This window comes from Pyrus communis, chromosome 2 (genome assembly GCF_963583255.1).
Source record: "Pyrus communis chromosome 2, drPyrComm1.1, whole genome shotgun sequence".
Classification (NCBI taxonomy): domain Eukaryota; kingdom Viridiplantae; phylum Streptophyta; class Magnoliopsida; order Rosales; family Rosaceae; genus Pyrus; species Pyrus communis.
In genome coordinates, this window is record NC_084804.1 from 2,707,046 (window position 1) to 2,726,993 (window position 19,948).

The 19,948-nt window shown below is 38.4% G+C and overlaps 1 protein-coding gene and 2 pseudogenes across 1 annotated transcript; 2 read left to right on the forward strand and 1 right to left on the reverse strand.

Annotated features, from left to right (window-relative positions):
- Positions 1-241: 241 nt before the first annotated feature.
- On the forward strand, positions 242-5,176 carry LOC137722156 (uncharacterized; annotated as a pseudogene).
- Positions 5,177-8,356: 3,180 nt separating this feature from the next.
- On the forward strand, positions 8,357-12,908 carry LOC137726582 (disease resistance protein RUN1-like; annotated as a pseudogene).
- On the reverse strand, positions 12,219-19,500 carry LOC137726581 (wings apart-like protein 1). The gene is made up of 12 exons (XM_068465518.1): positions 18,676-19,500; positions 18,085-18,184; positions 17,545-17,884; positions 17,335-17,447; positions 16,588-16,713; positions 16,312-16,405; positions 15,513-16,234; positions 14,871-15,136; positions 14,351-14,498; positions 14,066-14,163; positions 13,901-13,982; positions 12,219-13,790 (listed from the first exon to the last, which is right to left on the reverse strand). The coding sequence occupies exons 1-12, from the start codon at positions 19,206-19,208 to the stop codon at positions 13,707-13,709; spliced, it is 2,706 nt and encodes a 901-aa protein (XP_068321619.1). The 5' UTR covers positions 19,209-19,500; the 3' UTR covers positions 12,219-13,706.
- Positions 19,501-19,948: the final 448 nt, after the last annotated feature.

The window sequence follows — 19,948 nt, forward strand, 5'->3', positions numbered from 1 at the left end:
ATTAGGACCCTCATATGCAGGTATAGTTGTATTTCCAAAAATACCACTCATGCATGATGATGGAGTTGCATGGTTTCTACTCTTCCTTGTTAACAATGCTGCTAAACTCAATACCTGCAACTTTATTCAGTCAGAGGATTAACTTTCTTGTTAACTGGTTGTTTAAAATTTGTGTCAATCACAAGTTCACAACTTGAAATCTCATAGTTACAATCTCTTTTTTTGATGGGCTATACAGAATATGCCTCTGCCTATAGGTGCAGATGTTGGTGGTTTGTTACTCCGAGTGTTAGAACTCCACCCTCCAGCCGAAGAGTGGCATAGGCACCATATGTACGGTGGGCGTCGGCCTTGGTCTGATCTAGATGATATGGGTCCTCAAGATGATACCCCCAAGCTATGCAATTCTTCAGACCCACCTAATTCCAGATCTTCAGAAAAGTTGTGCTGGTTATGGAGCCATTCAATACTAAATCTTAAATTGACAGCTGTCTTGGTACAAACACGAACTCATAAAAATAATTAAAAGCATATAAACTCTACATATGCATGTTGTTGCTCTTTCCTATCCATTTTTTTTTTTTTAATTTTTTTAGCCAAAAAAAAAAAAAAAAGCATAGTTGGAATTCATAATGTTGCTAGCAGGGAAAATAAAATTACACGGGACCAAACCAAGTGGGAATGCTCTAATAATATCTTGGACCAAATTAAGGGTTAAAGTTTATGTCCATAGATTAAGTATAATTTTTTTTTTCATGTTAATAAAATTTTCTAATACCGCCAACATTATCTATAAAGAAATCCATAAAAAAAAAACAACTGATTTGTTATTTTCCAAACTAGATTTCAAATTTTAAACATAAAATTTAAATTTGAAAGCTTATGTGATATTTTGATTTTTTTATTTTAATTATATTCTCCACCCGATATGTCAAATTTAAACCACTATTTATTACATTATTTATTTTTCATGAATGTAATAAGTATTTAGAACAAAAGGTAATATCGTTTGTTAAAAAAAAAAATTAAAATTGTTGACACTAATTCCGTATTTTTTTACTATTATTATTGATGTGAACATTTTAACTCCTCTTTTAAAGATGCTTAATTATCCCTTCCAAGCTAATCCTCTTTGAAAAAATGCACTTTATCCTTAAATCCCTTAAACTAACAGAATTTCTACTTGCAGTTGAACATCAGAGGAAAAAATAAAAATAAAAATAAAATCCGCTTGGTTATAAATTTTTTCCAGCCATTTGGCGATCCAACCCAACATGCACAGTCCTCCGTCCAATGAAAATGCTTGACACTGTTTCACCAACCAAGCGGCAGTTCTTATTTCTCTGTCTCCTCCTTATTTCCAGCTGGAGGGCGGCCTCGGCACAACAACCAAGAAAAAGGAAGAAAAAGGAAAAAAAATCACGGACGCATGCAAACTGTAAAAAGGTATGAAAACGCACATGATTGACCAAAAGTGAAGGAAACTCGCCAAAAATTGAGAAAAAAGTAAAGTAACAAGGAAAAGGCCGAGGGAAATGGGGTCCAGCCTGATGGGTTGTCGGTCGCCCATGTGCAATCCTAATTCCTAATTGCATTATTGGCATAGAGTTGACGGGTTTATTAATTATAACAAAAATTAATGAAAAAAGTTTGAAAATTTTAAGTTTTAACAATAAGAATAAAATAAATAGTACAAAAATTAATTTTTTAATATAAAAATATAATTTTTTGTTAAAATAAATCGTATCATGAATTTTTCGTTAAAATTCTTTTAATTATAAGAAAAAGAAAGTAGTTCCGGCAGAAAAAAGGGGAAAAAAAAATCACAGACGCATGTAAACTGTATGAAAAAAGCAAAGGAAAAGGGAAAGGGCTGAGGGAAATGGGGCCCAGCCTGATGGGTTGTCGGCTAATTGCGTTATTGGCGGGATTGCGTAATAGGGTACTTCAAATTAACTCTTGTAGTGAAGTCTTGTAGAACAAAGAAAATCAATATCGCCAAAAACCTTCAATTTGCCTAAAGAAAATGAAGGAAATGGATACCTGGTCGAGCTTAGGGAAGCTGTTAACTCTGGTGCTGGTGTTATTGTCCTACCACCTTGCGGCTCGCAATTCCGGTCTTGTCTTTGATGTCCTCATCTTCCTCCTCTGCTCCCTCGGCCTCGTCTTTCGCCAAATGAATGTCTCAGTCCCCGATAAAGCCTCGTCATCCTCCTCCTCCTCCTTGCCCGCATCCTCATCCTCATCCTCATCGTCCTCCTCCACCTCCTCGCCCTCATCCTCATCGTCGTCCTCCGCCTCCTTGTCCTCGTCCTCCTCCTCAAAAGGTTCGCTCTACGATGTGTTCATAAGCTTCAGAGGCGAAGACACACGTAAAAAATTCACGGGCCACCTCTATGAAGCATTAACAAGGGCTGGAATCAATGCTTTTATTGACGACAAAGAACTAAAAAAGGGAGAAGAATTAACAGCCGCATTTGAGCGGGCAATCCAAGGTTCTAAGATCTCTATCATCGTCTTCTCTATAGGGTATGCGAACTCCAGCTGGTGCCTCGAGGAGCTGGTTAAGATCATGGAGTGTAGAAGAACGCTGGGGCAGTTAGTTTTGCCGATATTCTATGACGTTTTTCCTTCGGATATCAGGAAACAGACAGGCAGTTTTGGACAATCGTTTCTGGACCATATAGATGAAAAGAAGGTAGAGATTTGTAAGGTAAAGAGGTGGAGAACTGCTCTTTCTGAAGCTGCGAATTTGTCTGGCTGGGATCTCCAAAACACTTTGGACGGGTACTTACTAATTTCTTCTCTTATGAATTTAGGCGTTAACGCACCTTTGCTCATTAATTTGGAAGCATGCGATTTCTTAGACCTCTTTTAATAAAATCATACAATAAAGCTTCAACTGATTTTGTTTGTTTGTGTTTCTAATTTGAATTTTTAATTGATGTTTGCTAAGTTTAAACGCAACACCTCAAAGAAATTTGTCTTAAATAAAATCTCTAGTCATGATAAGTAATTTTGTGTATTAGTTCAATTTCGTCTTGCAGTTGTATAACAATCTTTGTTTTGCTTCTCAACTTGACTAATGACAGGCATGCAGCAATGATTATCAGGAGGATTACTGAGGAGATGGTCGGGTGGAATTTGGGGCGTCGGGTGGAATAGGTAAAACAACGCTTGCTAGAGCCGTTTATAATCAATTTTCTGATAGGTTTCAAGGTAAAAGTTTCCTTGAAAAAGTGAGGGAAAAGAAACTAGAAAAATTGCAAAAACTTCTTTCTGATATCTTGCAAACCAACAAGACAAAAGTAAGCGGTGTTGCTGCAGCGATCGCCTTGGTAGGGGAAAGATTTCCACGCTTAAAGGTACTTGTCATATCTTGTTTTCCTAATCTTGAAGGGTTGCAGAAACCTTGTCGAGATCACAGATTTACCACAAAGTTTGGAAAACCTGAACATGGACAACTGCTCTGCATTAAAAAGAATGCCAGATTTTTTGGGAGAATTGGCATCATTGGTCACTCTTTCTGCAGATGGGACGGCCATAGAAAAAGTACCACCTTCCATCGGACGACTGGAGAAGCTAGAGTACTTATCTTTGAGGAGCTTGAAGTGTTCTTTGCAGCTACCTTCCTTACAAGGCTTACGCTCTTTAACAGAGTTACATTTGGAAGACAGCAATTTAATGGAAGTGCCTAATGATATTGGGAGTAGTCTATCTTGTTTACGGCTCTTATATCTAAATAACAATAATTTTCGGGGCCTTCCAAGCCTCAGTAGCCTCTCCCATCTTGTTTTCCTAAACTTGAAGTGTTGCAGAAACCTTGTCGAGATCACAGATTTACCACAAAGTTTGAGAATCCTATACATGTGCAACTGCTCTGCATTCGAAAGAATGCCAGATTTTTCAGGCATGTCGTCGACATACGTGAAACTCGGTTCCCCGAAACTCATTGAATTTCCAGGCTTGGATAGCGCGTTAAACTCGGGCCTCACACTTCATATGACAACACACAACAAAATCATGGATTTCATTCTTAAGGATAGCACGCTACAGGTACTCTCTCTCTTCCACACCACCCCGCTCTCCTCCCTCGCAAATGTGTGTTATGTATGTATTACTCACAAAAATCTTGTTCAACATGGTATAGGGATGGACAGGATGTGGATTCATGAATCTTGTAGGAAGACAAATTCCCACTTGGTTCAATCATGTCAACGAGGGTACCCAAGTCCGTTTTGAAGTGCCTAAGGAAATTGGTTGTAATGAAAAAGCGTTGGCTGTGTGCGTGGCTTATTGTCCTTATGATCACAACAGGGGTTCTAATCATGTTTTTCGGTCTTGTATTTTCGTTATGAATCACACCAAGCGTACTAGTTTTGTTAAAGGTATGGGTGATGTTATTTCCGATGGAGAGTACATTTGGCTGGGAAATATTTTGTTGCCGGAAACTGAGTTCAATTTGGGAGAAGGCGATTCGGTCCATGTTATTACTATGCGACCTCATCGAGCTATTGAGGTGAAGAAAATAGGGGTACGTTTACTATGCGACGAAACTCGGACTCGCGAAAGTGGAGGTGTTTTATGGAAACTGTTCCCTCCCCTTTCTATCCCTTACAAAAAGGCCTTGAAAGAAATTTCTCGCGAAGTTGATGATTTTGATGAGGATTATGATGAGGATGATGAGAATGATGATGAGGAGGACCAAGACGATGATGCTAATGATGAGGATGATGAGAATGATGATGAGGACCAAGAAGATGATGCTAATGATGAGGATGATGACATCCATAATGATGAGGATGGCGACGACTATGTAAGCTAGGAAACTTTCTGGTTTAATCAGCTAGTTTGTAGATACAGTTTGTATTTTTGCATGCCTTGATCTGTTTTTAACATGTTCTCTCTTTTTCAACTTTCTTGTTTCTGTGGGGGTTTAGTTTAACTTATTAATGCATTTAAGGTTTTCCATATGTTCAGAGAAGCCCTCCCTCTTCTTCTCATGTAGTCACCAACTGTAAGCGTCAGCGCACGCCTCCTCCCGTCATTCTCCGGGACATGGCTATTAAGACGCCCGATGGCATCATCTTGTGGTGAGAGTTAGAGTTGGGTATTAGAATAAATAGTACGTTGTAAGGGAAGAAAGGCGGTTAATGAAATATTGATTGGTTGTATTGTTGTTCTGATTTCTGATATGGGAAATGTTATCTACACATCCCTTTTTAGTTCTTACACACCTCTTGTTAATTTATGTCCGTTGATCTTATTCAATTCATCTGATCCGACGGCCGAAACTAAAAAGGTGTGAGAGAAGTAAAAAAAATGTGTGTGTATAGCACACCCCTTCCCATATATGTGCTGCAATTATGGAAGACATTATGGAAGACGTAGAGTATGGTTCTAACATTGGTATCAAGCCAGTCGTTTTGTTCCTCTCTATCCTTCTCCACTGTATAACGTGGCAAACTTCGCGCAAGACCATGGAATCGAGAGTTTCCAATCTGGAAAACAAGTTCGATGAAATGTTAATTACAAGGAAAGCAAGACATTTCCATTAAGCTATTATTCTTCGTATACAAAGTATGGTCTCTGACCTGCTCAAAAATGGCGGGAAAATAAAAAACAAAGATACAAATACGGTCTCTGACCTGCTCAAAAATGGCGGGAAAATAAAAAACAAAGATACAAAAGTACTACAGTGAGACTTGATTTGTTGCACGCTTTATTGAGATAGGAATTTGCAGTTGAAGGCACGCAATAAGGAAGTAACAACTGAATATAAAACTTATCATTTATATGAGTTAAACATTACTCTCACTCACATGTGAAAAAGAGAATCACAAATTATAGAAAAGGTGAAAACTCATTTTTTAAACATTATTTAGCCAAAAGTCAATAAGACCAAGAGATAGAAATATGTGAGAGATAGAGAGGGAGAGTGAAATGAGCTAAAGAAGCGAAGGAGAAGGATAGACTTGTATTGAGCTGTGGAACGGGAAAAGACAAAAAGGTACTCTATCTTTTGACATATGGATGACGTGTTAACGTGAACGACATTAAAGAAAAACTTAGGGATGTGATATTCATACACTCCTTTTTTCTTCTCATACATTCTTTTAATTTTTAGCTGTCGGATCGGATGAATTGAAGAAGATCAACGGACAAAAATTAATAAGAGTTATGTGGACAACACACCCCAAAACTTAATGAAGCTAACGGTATACGATAAAATGAGACACATTTATATATTTCAAAAAGTAAGTAAATTGGATCAAAATAAGTTTCAAGAGGCATAGTAAGATTTTTTCACACTTTCAAAGATGGACCAGTAATTAAGCCTTTTAATTATTGTCTACATAAATTTGAATATAGATTTTCATGTACATGCTAATTTTTTCATAACAATTAGGACCCTCATATGCAGGTATAGTTGTATTTCCAAAAATACCACTCATGCATGATGATGGAGTTGCATGGTTTCTACTCTTCCTTGTTAACAATGCTGCTAAACTCAATACCTGCAACTTTATTCAGTCAGAGGATTAACTTTCTTGTTAACTGGTTGTTTAAAATTTGTGTCAATCACAAGTTCACAACTTGAAATCTCATAGTTACAATCTCTTTTTTTGATGGGCTATACAGAATATGCCTCTGCCTATAGGTGCAGATGTTGGTGGTTTGTTACTCCGAGTGTTAGAACTCCACCCTCCAGCCGAAGAGTGGCATAGGCACCATATGTACGGTGGGCGTCGGCCTTGGTCTGATCTAGATGATATGGGTCCTCAAGATGATACCCCCAAGCTATGCAATTCTTCAGACCCACCTAATTCCAGATCTTCAGAAAAGTTGTGCTGGTTATGGAGCCATTCAATACTAAATCTTAAATTGACAGCTGTCTTGGTACAAACACGAACTCATAAAAATAATTAAAAGCATATAAACTCTACATATGCATGTTGTTGCTCTTTCCTATCCATTTTTTTTTTTTAATTTTTTTAGCCAAAAAAAAAAAAAAAAGCATAGTTGGAATTCATAATGTTGCTAGCAGGGAAAATAAAATTACACGGGACCAAACCAAGTGGGAATGCTCTAATAATATCTTGGACCAAATTAAGGGTTAAAGTTTATGTCCATAGATTAAGTATAATTTTTTTTTTCATGTTAATAAAATTTTCTAATACCGCCAACATTATCTATAAAGAAATCCATAAAAAAAAAACAACTGATTTGTTCTTTTCCAAACTAGATTTCAAATTTTAAACATAAAATTTAAATTTGAAAGCTTATGTGATATTTTGATTTTTTTATTTTAATTATATTCTCCACCCGATATGTCAAATTTAAACCACTATTTATTACATTATTTATTTTTCATGAATGTAATAAGTATTTAGAACAAAAGTTAATATCGTTTGTTAAAAAAAAAAAAAAAAAATTGTTGACACTAATTCCGTATTTTTTTACTGATGTGAACATTTTAACTCCTCTTTTAAAGATGCTTAATTATCCCTTCCAAGCTAATCCTCTTTGAAAAAATGCACTTTATCCTTAAATCCCTTAAACTAACAGAATTTCTACTTGCAGTTGAACATCAGAGGAAAAAATAAAAATAAAAATAAAATCCGCTTGGTTATAAATTTTTTCCAGCCATTTGGCGATCCAACCCAACATGCACAGTCCTCCGTCCAATGAAAATGCTTGACACTGTTTCACCAACCAAGCGGCAGTTCTTATTTCTCTGTCTCCTCCTTATTTCCAGCTGGAGGGCGGCCTCGGCACAACAACCAAGAAAAAGGAAGAAAAAGGAAAAAAAATCACGGACGCATGCAAACTGTAAAAAGGTATGAAAACGCACATGATTGACCAAAAGTGAAGGAAACTCGCCAAAAATTGAGAAAAAAGTAAAGTAACAAGGAAAAGGCCGAGGGAAATGGGGTCCAGCCTGATGGGTTGTCGGTCGCCCATGTGCAATCCTAATTCCTAATTGCATTATTGGCATAGAGTTGACGGGTTTATTAATTATAACAAAAATTAATGAAAAAAGTTTGAAAATTTTGAGTTTAGTACAAAAATTAATTTTTTAATGTAAAAATATAATTTTTTATTAAAATAAACCGTATCATGAATTTTTCATTAAAATTCTTTTAATTATAAGAAAAAGAAAGTAGTTCCGGCAGAAAAAAGGGGAAAAAAAAATCACAGACGCATGTAAACTGTATGAAAAAAGCAAAGGAAAAGGGAAAGGGCTGAGGGAAATGGGGCCCAGCCTGATGGGTTGTCGGCTAATTGCGTTATTGGCGGGATTGCGTAATAGGGTACTTCAAATTAACTCTTGTAGTGAAGTCTTGTAGAAGAAAGAAAATCAATATCGCCAAAAACCTTCAATTTGCCTAAAGAAAATGAAGGAAATGGATACCTGGTCGAGCTTAGGGAAGCTGTTAACTCTGGTGCTGGTGTTATTGTCCTACCACCTTGCGGCTCGCAATTCCGGTCTTGTCTTTGATGTCCTCATCTTCCTCCTCTGCTCCCTCGGCCTCGTCTTTCGCCAAATGAATGTCTCAGTCCCCGATAAAGCCTCGTCATCCTCCTCCTCCTCCTTGCCCGCATCCTCCTCCTCCTCCTTGCCCGCATCCTCATCCTCATCCTCATCGTCCTCCTCCACCTCCTCGCCCTCATCCTCATCGTCGTCCTCCGCCTCCTTGTCCTCGTCCTCCTCCTCAAAAGGTTCGCTCTACGATGTGTTCATAAGCTTCAGAGGCGAAGACACACGTAAAAAATTCACGGGCCACCTCTATGAAGCATTAACAAGGGCTGGAATCAATGCTTTTATTGACGACGAAGAACTAAAAAAGGGAGAAGAATTAAGAGCCGCATTTGAGCGGGCAATCCAAGGTTCTAAGATCTCTATCATCGTCTTCTCTATAGGGTATGCGAACTCCAGCTGGTGCCTCGAGGAGCTGGTTAAGATCATGGAGTGTAGAAGAACGCTGGGGCAGTTAGTTTTGCCGATATTCTATGACGTTTTTCCTTCGGATATCAGGACACAGACAGGCAGTTTTGGACAATCGTTTCTGGACCATATAGATGAAAAGAAGGTAGAGATTTGTAAGGTAAAGAGGTGGAGAACTGCTCTTGTAGAAGCTTCGAATTTGTCTGGCTGGAATCTCCACAACACTTTGGACGGGTACTTACTAATTTCTTCTCTTATGAATTTAGTCTTTAACGTACCTTTGCTCATTAATTTGGAAGCATGCGATTTCTTAGACCTCTTTTAATAAAATCATACAATAAAGCTTCAACTGATTTTGTTTGTTTGTGTTTCTAATTTGAATTTTTAATTGATGTTTGCTAAGTTTAAACGCAACACCTCAAAGAAATTTGTCTTAAATAAAATCTCTAGTCATGATAAGTAATTTTGTGTATTAGTTCAATTTCGTCTTGTAGTTGTATAACAATCTTCGTTTTGCTTCTCAATTTGACTAATGCCAGGCATGAAGCAAAGTTTATCAGGATGATTACTGAGGAAGTCACTAGGAAGCTGAACAACACATACTTAGACATAGCGCCCTACCCAGTCGGAATAGATTCTTGGGTGCAAGATATCAGTAAATATCTACACATCGGAGATTCAGATGATGTTCGAGTGATTGGAATTTGGGGCATGGGTGGAATAGGTTAAACAACGCTTGCTAAAGCCGTTTATAATCGATTTTCTGACAGGTTTCGACGTAAAAGTTTCCTTGAAAAAGTGAGGGAAAAGAAACTAGAAAATTTGCAAAAACAACTTCTTTTTGATATCTTGCAAACCAAGACAAAGGTAAGCAGTGTTGCTGCAGGGACCGCCTTGGTAAGGAAAAGATTTCCATGCTTAAAGGTACTTGTCATATTTGATGATGTGGACGATGTGAAGCAGCTACGTGAATTAGTTGGAAATTGCCACTCTTTTGGCCCAGGGAGCAGAATTATCATCACAACTAGAAACGAACGTGTGCTAAAAGAATTTGCAGTTGATAAGATATATCAGGCGAAAGGAATGGACCAAGAAGAAGCTCTTGAGCTCCTAAGTTGGCATGCTTTCAGAACTAGTTGTTGTCCTAGACAATATCTTGTGCTCGCAAAAGAAGTAGTCAATTACTGTGGAGGATTGCCGCTGGCTCTTGAAGTTTTAGGATCTACTCTTTTCAAACGAAGTGTAGATGGATGGAGAAGTCTATTGGATGAATTGAAAATGATTCCCCGTGGAGAAATTCAGGCACAACTGAAAATAAGCTACGACGGGCTAAATGATAATTGCAAGAGACAGATATTCCTCGATATAGCTTGTTTTTTTATCGGAATGGACAAGAACTACGTCATACAAATCCTGGATGGTTGTGGCTTTTATGCAACAACAGGAATCGAGGTCCTCCTTGATCGGTGCCTTATAACTATTGGTATAAAAAACAGGATTACGATGCATGATTTGCTTCGGGACATGGGCAGAGATATCGTGCATGCAGAAAATACCGATTTTCCTGGAGAACGGAGTAGATTGTGGCGTCCTGAAGATGTAAATGATGTATTAATAGACAAATCTGTAAGTACTTTCCCAATCAAACTTTATGTTAAACGTGTAAGCATATGTAAGTTCGTAATCTAACTCTTTTTCATGCAAAGCCTTCTCTTATTTGGAGTCTGTTTTTTCGGATAGCAGGGAACTGAAAAAATTGAAGGTCTGGCTTTGAATTTGCCGAGTCTTGAAGAGACTAGTTTCAGTACTGAGGCGCTTAGAAATATGAGGAGACTGAGATTGCTTCAACTAAATTACGTTCGGCTCGCTGGGGAATACCAATGTCTTTTCAAAAAATTAAGATGGTTGTGTTGGCATGGATTCCCATTGGAGTTCATACCAATAGAACTGTGTCAACCAAACATAGTCGCTATCGACATGCGATACAGCAGCCTCAAACAAGTTCTTTGTGAGGATTCTGGGGTACGTACAATGTAACCTGAACCAAATTAGGAATTGTTTTTATGCTCTCTGTATCTTCTTTTTGGATTTTAATTTTTTATTTCAATTTTATTTTTCTTAACAGTTGCTGGATAAGTTGAAGATTCTAAATCTCAGCCACTCCCACGATCTAACACAATCGCCAGACTTTTCGAAACTCCCAAATCTTGAGAAATTGATACTCAAAGATTGTAAGAGGTTGGCTAAAGTTCACAAGTCCATCAGAGATCTCAAGAGTCTTGTGTTGGTGAATTTGAAAGACTGTGAAACGCTTAAGGCTCTCCCGAGGAGTTTCTACAAGTCGAAATCTGTCAAAACAATTGTTCTCGATGGTTGTTCAAGATTCCAAAGCTTGCCTGATAACTTGGGAGAAGTGGCATCATTGGTCACTCTTTCTGCAGATGGGACGGCCATAGAAAAAGTACCACCTTCCATCGGACGACTGGAGAACCTTGAGTACTTATCTTTGAGGAATTTGAAGTGTTCTTTGCAGCTACCTTCCTTACGAGGCTTACGCTCTTTAACAAGCTTAAATTTGGCGAACAGCAAATTAGAGGAAGTGCCTAATGATATTGGGAGTAGTCTACCTTGTTTATGGAGATTATATCTAAATAACAATAATTTTCGGAGCCTTCCAAGCCTCAGTGGCCTCTCCAAGCTTTATATGCTAGTGTTGAATGGTTGCAGAAACCTTGTCGAGATCACAGATTTACCACAAAGATTGGAATGCCTGTGGATGTACAACTGCTCTGCATTTGAAAGAATGCCAGATTTTTCAGGCATGTTGATGACATTCGTGACACTCGGTTCCCCGAAACTCATTGAATTTCCAGGCTTGGATAGCGCGTTAAACTCGGGCCTCGACCTTCATATGACAACACACAACAATGTCATAGATTTCATTCTTAAGGATAGCACGCTACAGGTACTCTCTCTTCCACACTACCCCCCTCTCCTCCCTCGCAAATGTGTGTTATGTATGTATTACTCACAAAAATCTTGTTCAACATGGTATAGGGATGGACAGGATGTGGAACGATGAATCTTGTAGGAAGACAAATTCCCACTTGGTTCAATCATGTCAACGAGGGTACCCAAGTCCGTTTTGAAGTGCCTAAGGAAATTGGTTGTAATGCAAAAGTGTTGGCTCTGTGCGTGGCTTATTGTCCTTATGATCACAACAGGGGTTCTCGTCGTATTTCTCGGTCTCGTATTTATGTTATTAATCACACCAAGCGTACTAGTTTTGTTAACGGTGTGGTTGATGTTATTTCCGATGGAGAGTACATTTGGCTGGGAAATTTTTTGTTGCCGGAAACTGAGTTCAATTTGGAAGAAGGCGATTCGGTCCATGTTATTGCAACTCGTGGTGATGTTGAGGTGAAGAAAATAGGGGTACGTTTACTATGCGACAAAACTATGATTGCCGAAAGGGAAGGGTGGAGAATTCCAAATTCCATTTCTATCCCTTACAAAGAGGCCTTGAAACAAATTTCTTGAGATGTTGAGGGGAAATTTCACATTTCCATCGTATCCCTTACACAGAGGCAGCGGCCTTGAAAGATATTTCTCGCGAAGTTGATGATTTTGATGAGGATTATGATGAGGATGATGAGAATGATGAGGAGGAGGACCAAGACGATGAAGCTAATGATGAGGATGATGAGAATGATGATTATAATAATGATGAGGAGGACCAAGACGATGACGCTAATGATGAGGATGATGACAACCATGAAGATGAGGATGGCGACAACTATGTAAGCTAGGAAAGTTTCTGGTTTAATCAGCTAGTTTGTAGATAGCAGTTTATATTTTTGCATGCCTTGATCTCTTTTTAATACGTTCTCTCTTTTTGAACTTTCTTGTTTCTGTGGGGGTTTAATTTAACTTATTAATGCATTTAAGGTTTTCCATATGTTCAGAGACGATAGCAGCATCTTGTGGTGACAGTTAGGGTTAGGTATTAGCAGAAATAGTACATTGTAAGGTAAGAAAGGCAGTTAATGAAATACAGCATTCATCTCATATTTATTTAGGTATTCGGTGAACAAATTATTAAATATGACTTAAATTGATAAAAAAAAAATAAAATAGACTCAGAAAATTTCTTAGTGTTTTTTTAGTTTTTTTTTTTATATCGTTATACACGCATAGTTATCGGCTCTAACTAGAATAAGTCTTATATGTTTCTTTCTAGAGAAAAATCTATTTTCACTAGAATAAGTCTTATTTTTTTTATATCGTTATACTCTTTCATTCTTTTTCTATTGAATAAAAAAAAAAAAATTAATGATGTATCCTAAGTGGCGTAGAACACCGATTGATCACAATTTTCTTGAACCATAGGATATAGGCGAACATAACTCTTATATTACGACAAAAACAAAAAATAATACAAGAACAAGAAGAAGAAATGTTAATTACAAGGAAAGCAAGACATTGCCATTAAGCTATTATTCTTGGTATACAAGTACGGTCTCTGACCAGCTCAAAAATGGTGGGAAAACCAAAAACAAAGATACAAAAGAATAGCGCCAGGGGAGCGAAGGAAAAAAGAAACCTAAACAAATACAGAGCAACCAGGCCTGCAGTCAGCTGCACATGGCGTGCAGCTGAATCCCGACCCGTCGAGAGTCGCAAAGTCGGGTAAACAACAATTTTTTCTAAAAGGAAAGCCAAATCTGTACAGGATTCTCGTCCATCTCCAAAGCTCTCACCGCATCCTACATGATTCGATTACTTCACTCACAGCTTTATGAGTCTCTGGCGATATCATGTTCAGCGTCAAATGAAATGCCTGAGGAAGAAATAAAAGATATATACAATCACATAAGAGCTATATAACTTTCCGCCAGTTAATAACCACGTGCTCTGAAGTAATCACCGTTTAGAAGTTAAGACACGTACCACAAATCTGTCCAACACAGGTACTAGAATAGCCAGGTTGCGGTCTGGGAGACAGTCAGAAATTGCATCACGTATGTTCTTACTGAGCACAGCAAACAAATTTTGCATGAGAATATGCACGACAATAATGCTTGATACACAGGAAAGAGAGAAAACAAGCCAAACCTTTCGGTTGAAAGAAATGCTAGAAGCAGGGCAGAATAAGCTTCTATTATCATTTTCTCTGCTTCCTGTTCCCCTTGTAAGACAGCTGCCTCATCAGTCTGTACCGATACAACAAAATCAAAGTTAGAAGACATCAACCAGAACATGACCAATTTATGGAAAATAAATTTTCAATTTCTCGTTTTTGTTCAGCTAGACATCAGAAGGCAGGCCCTTGGGTTTTTTAAGACATCACAACTTAAACAACAAACCGAAATTTCCAGTCAACGAGAACATATCACTCACTGGCAAAACCATTTCTTCTCCACCTCCCTCGCCTGCACCTTGGTTCGCAAGAAAGATAGAGCAGATTAGCGGAATTAGATCCTTGCGACTCTCCTCTCCAAACCCTTCCGAACTAGCTACCTGAACACTAGCTGCTGCAAGCCGTGATCTGGATGAAAAGCAAGTTTGATAAATTACGAGCATGAAAATTCTAATGCATGAATGATTTATTAAGAACTAGAAACTAAGACTAGTTAATCTGCAGCACAAGCACTACGGTTCTAATTATATCATCTTTCATTGTCTAAATCTTTTTAAGACACAAGTTGTCTAATGGGAGCAGTCATCCACATAACCCCGCCATTATCTCCACATAGAATGTGGAAGAAATTTTTCCACACTCTCAGCATAACCACTTCATTGGAACCAACTGTGGTAACGTGTTCTCTTGGTTGAACTATAAATTGAGCTCAAATATGATGTCGGTTGTTAAAATGAAAATGCATAAACAGATGGAGAAAATTTGAGAAATCAAGGTAACCTGTTTTGGCCATCTTTCTCCACCAAGTTCACAAGCAGACCCAAAATAGCAACAAGAAAGTCCAGCTCTTGATCAGTAAGATGTCTATTATTCTGATGGTCAAGTTCAATGCTGGAAATATTCTCACTTCTCTCACTGAAGGGAGATGATGATGAGTTGAAACAAGGAAAGTGGTTGGCAATCAAAGAAGACAAGGTTTCCAGCCCTCCATATGCAGCAATTTGCTGACACCCAACAGGATTATCATTTGCTAAGTTCATAAGAACCTGCCAAGAAGACTGTTATGAGTTCGCACAGTTCAACTATTTCTTATGCGTTCTAACACAGTGCATGTAGGACGGGATATCAATTAATCAAAAAGGCACTATTCTATTAATGAGTAACCAAAATAATCAAACAGCTAATGAGTCTCAAAGAACTGAATAAATCTTAGTTGAGAGATGATAGTAGACGATGAGAACTGTAAACAGTAACATGAATCTAGAAATAAACCCTCATTTGACCAAGGGACCAAAAAACAACTAGATTGTACACACCGGTAACACCACCACCCCACCCACAATTGCATAGATGTTGACGTGGAGGACCACAAAAGTTTAAAGCAATGTGAAAAAGGTTTAACATAGTGGGGTGCAGGATTACCTTGACAGCAGTAAGAAGGCAGTCAGCTACAAGACTGGAACCTTCTTGGCTAACAGCACCTGAACAGGATGTCTCTTGTGTTTGATGGTTTTCTCCATTACTTGATGCTTCTTGCCTCATAATATGCTGCAACTGACAAATGTCATCAATTTCTCTGTATGCTGCCGCATTCTGTTGCGATAGAGACATATTTGTCTTGCCAGATAACATGTCCCACTTAGAAGGTTTATAATCATCTTCATCAAATGCAAAAGGATCTTGACGCTCCCGTGAAAGATCAATTTTGGTGTCTTCGGAAATATAGGATCTCTGACTGAGATCAGCATCCATTCTGGAACCATCGCTAAATGCGAAAGGATCTTGACTATCCTCTGAAAGATCAATTTTGGAGTCTTCAAAGTTATAGGATCGCTGACTGAGACCAGCATTCTTCAGGGAAAGATTGCTAAATTTACCAGTTCCACCGCTGACATGTCTTGATGTACCATTGGAAGAACCATTTCTAGAAGAATTGAGTCTTGTGTTCAATGAATAAGTATCAGTCATGGAGGTGCTGGTAGTTTCCAAACTGGATATAGTATATACCGAGCAAGGTGTTGACATTAACCGACTGCTCTGACATCTATTGGAGCTCTTCTCAGAAACATGTTCACTCCCATTAGAAAGACTATAAGACTTTTTGTCATTGGTGGCAGAAGAGGAACTTTTATGTAGACAAATTCCTAGAAAACAATGCGATCAATTATCAGAAAGCCAAAAAGATTAGGAATCAAAAGTTATTCCAAAAACTATAAGTTACCTGACAGAATATTGATGGCACTTATAACTAGTTCTGTAAAAGACAAAGGATTTGCCATGGGATCCAACTTCCTTTTCATTCCTAGCAAATGGCTCTGTTTAGAAAACATGGATGTGGAGATTTATTACACCTTTCAATAATTAACAATAATCAAACATCATAATGCAGTATGAGTTTTACAAACTAAAAAGGAGAAGAAAAGTGTGACAGAGAGATAGCAGACCAGCGGACTGAGGAGGGAGGGATAGAGAGGGAGGCTAAACCACATTTAAATACCTGATTCTCTTTACTTAGGAATGTGGCATTTTCCATGATCTTCAAACATTTCAAAAGCAGAACCAGGCTCCGCACCATGTGTTTTTCATTTTCCCAAATAGTATGCGAGCTATCTTTTAGCCAACCCTGCATATTAATTTCTGGTGCTTAGTAAGGCAATTTCACCGATAACAATTGAGTACCATATGGACCCCAGGATTCAAATGAAAAAAGTAAGTATATAAATGAAAAAGTTATATTATGTCTAAGGAATTTTGGTTATCATAACTCAATGTGTATTATGTGCACATAATAAGGAAAGAAAACAAATCAATGACTGAGAAGTGATATTGTTAGCATGCAAAACCACTCATGTTACTCCAAGAAGAAAATCAGGAACTACAACGAACAATAAAGAAGATGACGCTATCCAAAGGCAAATAGATAAATGCCCATTTGTTACTGTAAAACTACCAATGTGTAGTCAGTGTTGCTCATAAACTGAAGAAAGATATAGGTTACAGAACAGAAGAAACTTGTGAATCTAGATACAACTAAGGCTGCACACCATCATTTTGGTTCTTTACCATCACATGCATTATTTTTTCACAGAAATTTATTATTTACATAGTGAACCAAGAAATTAATGTTGAAGTAGCATAGTGAAGTAAATATCTCTCATAACCATTTAAAGCATTACGGTCCCTTGGTATTCTTTAACATTTAATGAAACACACAGTGAGATCAAACAAACATACAGGTTCACACCTCCATATTGGAATGGCAACCCATGGTCACCTCAAATACAGCATCAAGACCTCCAAGCTCTCGTAACTTTTCCTTAAAGTTGCCCCCCGACTTCCTTACTGCACCAGTGGTTTCTGAAAGTACAGGCCAAAAGCTTGAGATCCTGACTAAATAATGCATAAAAATGTGTATCATAACCAGAAAACCATAAGCTTCAACACAGACTCAGACCTTCAAGAGAGATAGTAGATAAGCAAGCTTTCTCCATAGTCAGCAAAGCTATCCATTTTGGGCATAACTCCGGATTTTCCATTTCTCCTTCATCCCCACAACTTGGTTTCAATTCCTTGCAACCTACAAGAATTTCTTGAACTTTGGAAAAAATAGCGGCAGAGCTGGAGTCCAATCTTTTTGTCGTACACTGCGAGATGTCAGCACCAATACGCAATGCTAGAAGCTTACGTCCAACCTTTGGTACTTTATCTTCTGTGGTGTTAGAGACAATTGGTTTGCAAAACCTAATCAAAAAATTAATACAGTTCGGTGATTCCAGGAGACGATCATCCTGACCCTGCAATATTGAAAGATGACTATCCCCTTAGGTTTATTAGTAAAAAAAAAACAAAAAAAAAAAAATAATTAATTAATTGTATGTGCTCTTGAAGAGTCACAGCAGACATGAGCAGTACACAAGAAAACTTCATGAAAGGTACCTATAGAAATAAAAACTTCAAATTAGAATGATCACTTTTCGAATACTAAATGACTTACATCACTTGTCAAAACATAGAAAATAGTTGCAGCAGCCAGATTGCTGGGTGAATCATCAAAGCTGAGACCCAATATAGCCTCGATTATAGTTTTTGCCATCCTGAAAATAAGGCACTACCGATCAATTTATAACCCAGAAAAAACCACACAACAATTTTGGTAGAAAGAAGGAGTAAGCAAATTTTGAAATGAAAAATAAGCAATCAAATCAAATTTTCTATAGCGCTATCATGTGCCCTCAGATACATCCAACATAGTAAGGCATCCACATACCCGTAAGCAAATTTCGAATCTATACCACGCATCTCTAACAGCACATCTCCAAAACCTCAATTTCAACTCAACATACAATCAAGATTTACTTCAAATACACACACCCACACTCTCCAAATTCACATACCTATCAAAAACTACTTATAATTCAAAAACCCCACATACCCAAAAATCAAATATCCACCAAGAACGAATTAAGACTAACATTTCCAATTATCTACCAAGAAATTCTTTACATTTCACAAAACCCCATTTCAAAAATCGGATATTTACATCCAAGAACCCATCAAAGAAGTAGTTAAAGTCAGCCTAACCTACCCCTGAGTCCTGAGAAGCCGTCTCTGCTGCGCCGTGCCGCAAATAGACAGCAACGACAGCAAGCTAGCCCTTCTGATCCGAACTGGCTGACCCTTCCGGAGACCATCCAGCGCGAAATTGACCTCGTCCACGTGCTCCATCATCTCCCCAAACTCCTGCGCCTCCATCAAGGTCGATGTCGCAAGAATAGACGGCGTCGGCGGCGGCCTGTAGGAGTTCTTCCCCACCGCCTCCTTCCGAGTCTTAGCTTTCTTGGACCTCCCCGAGACGACGCCGTCCAGCGGAAAGCGCTTCAAGGAGGAGTCCTTGGTGACGTAAGGGTCCGAATCGAAGTGGGCCCACCCGGAAGACGAGTCCTCCTGAGACGAGAAATTGAAAGGGTCGCCGCTGCTTTCTGGAGGCTGCGAAAGGGAAAATCCGAAGGGGTCGCTGCTGACGTCGTCGTCGTCGTGAACGGCGTCGTTTAGCTCTGTGTCGGAATACGTTCTGGTAATGTCCCCTCCCTTGCGACGGCCGTACGTTCTCACGATCATCTTGGGTAAACGGCAGCGTTTTGGTTGTGGCTGGGTTCCTTCCTCTGCGTTATCGGTTCGGGACGGGCATGTCTGAATAGAAAAGCCAAGGCTTTTCGTTTTGGGGGAATCACGATTTGAAACTGAAGGGCGAAACTGGAAAATTCTAGGTCTGGAAGACTGGTACTTCAGGTGAAGAAGAAGGAGGAGAGGTCTGTTGTCCAATTTGAGGAGAGAGAGAAATTGGGTCGAAGAGGGGAGAGAGAGAGAGAGAGAGAGAGAGAGATGGGGGTTTTTGGTTCGGGTTTCGATTTGATTTGGTTTGGTTTTGAATTCCTTGGGCTGCCCTTGTTTGTGAAATTCTGTGCCCTTTTTCCTCTCTTTCGCCCAATCACATTCTTCTTGATCATATCGAACTAAGGGTACTTTGGTCTTTTAACATACATTAGGGTTAAGATTGAATTATCCTCTTTCTAATTCCTTATTAAGTAGAGAATGAAGGGTTTAAATTATTATAAAAATTAGATAATTGAGGAGTTTTAAATTCGGAACGTATTGGTAACTTCAATTTCTTTCTTCACTTTTATTTCTCGCCTCTCCGCCACAGTGTGGCATAGTACTTTGTTTTTAATAGTTATTCAGAAGAATCAATTGACTTCTCTTATGCTCCATGAAAATTGTCTACAAGAAATTATACATCTTGATCGGTATGTCCTTAAAACAATGATACAAAGGTTTAATCATGGCTGTCTTTGCTTTAA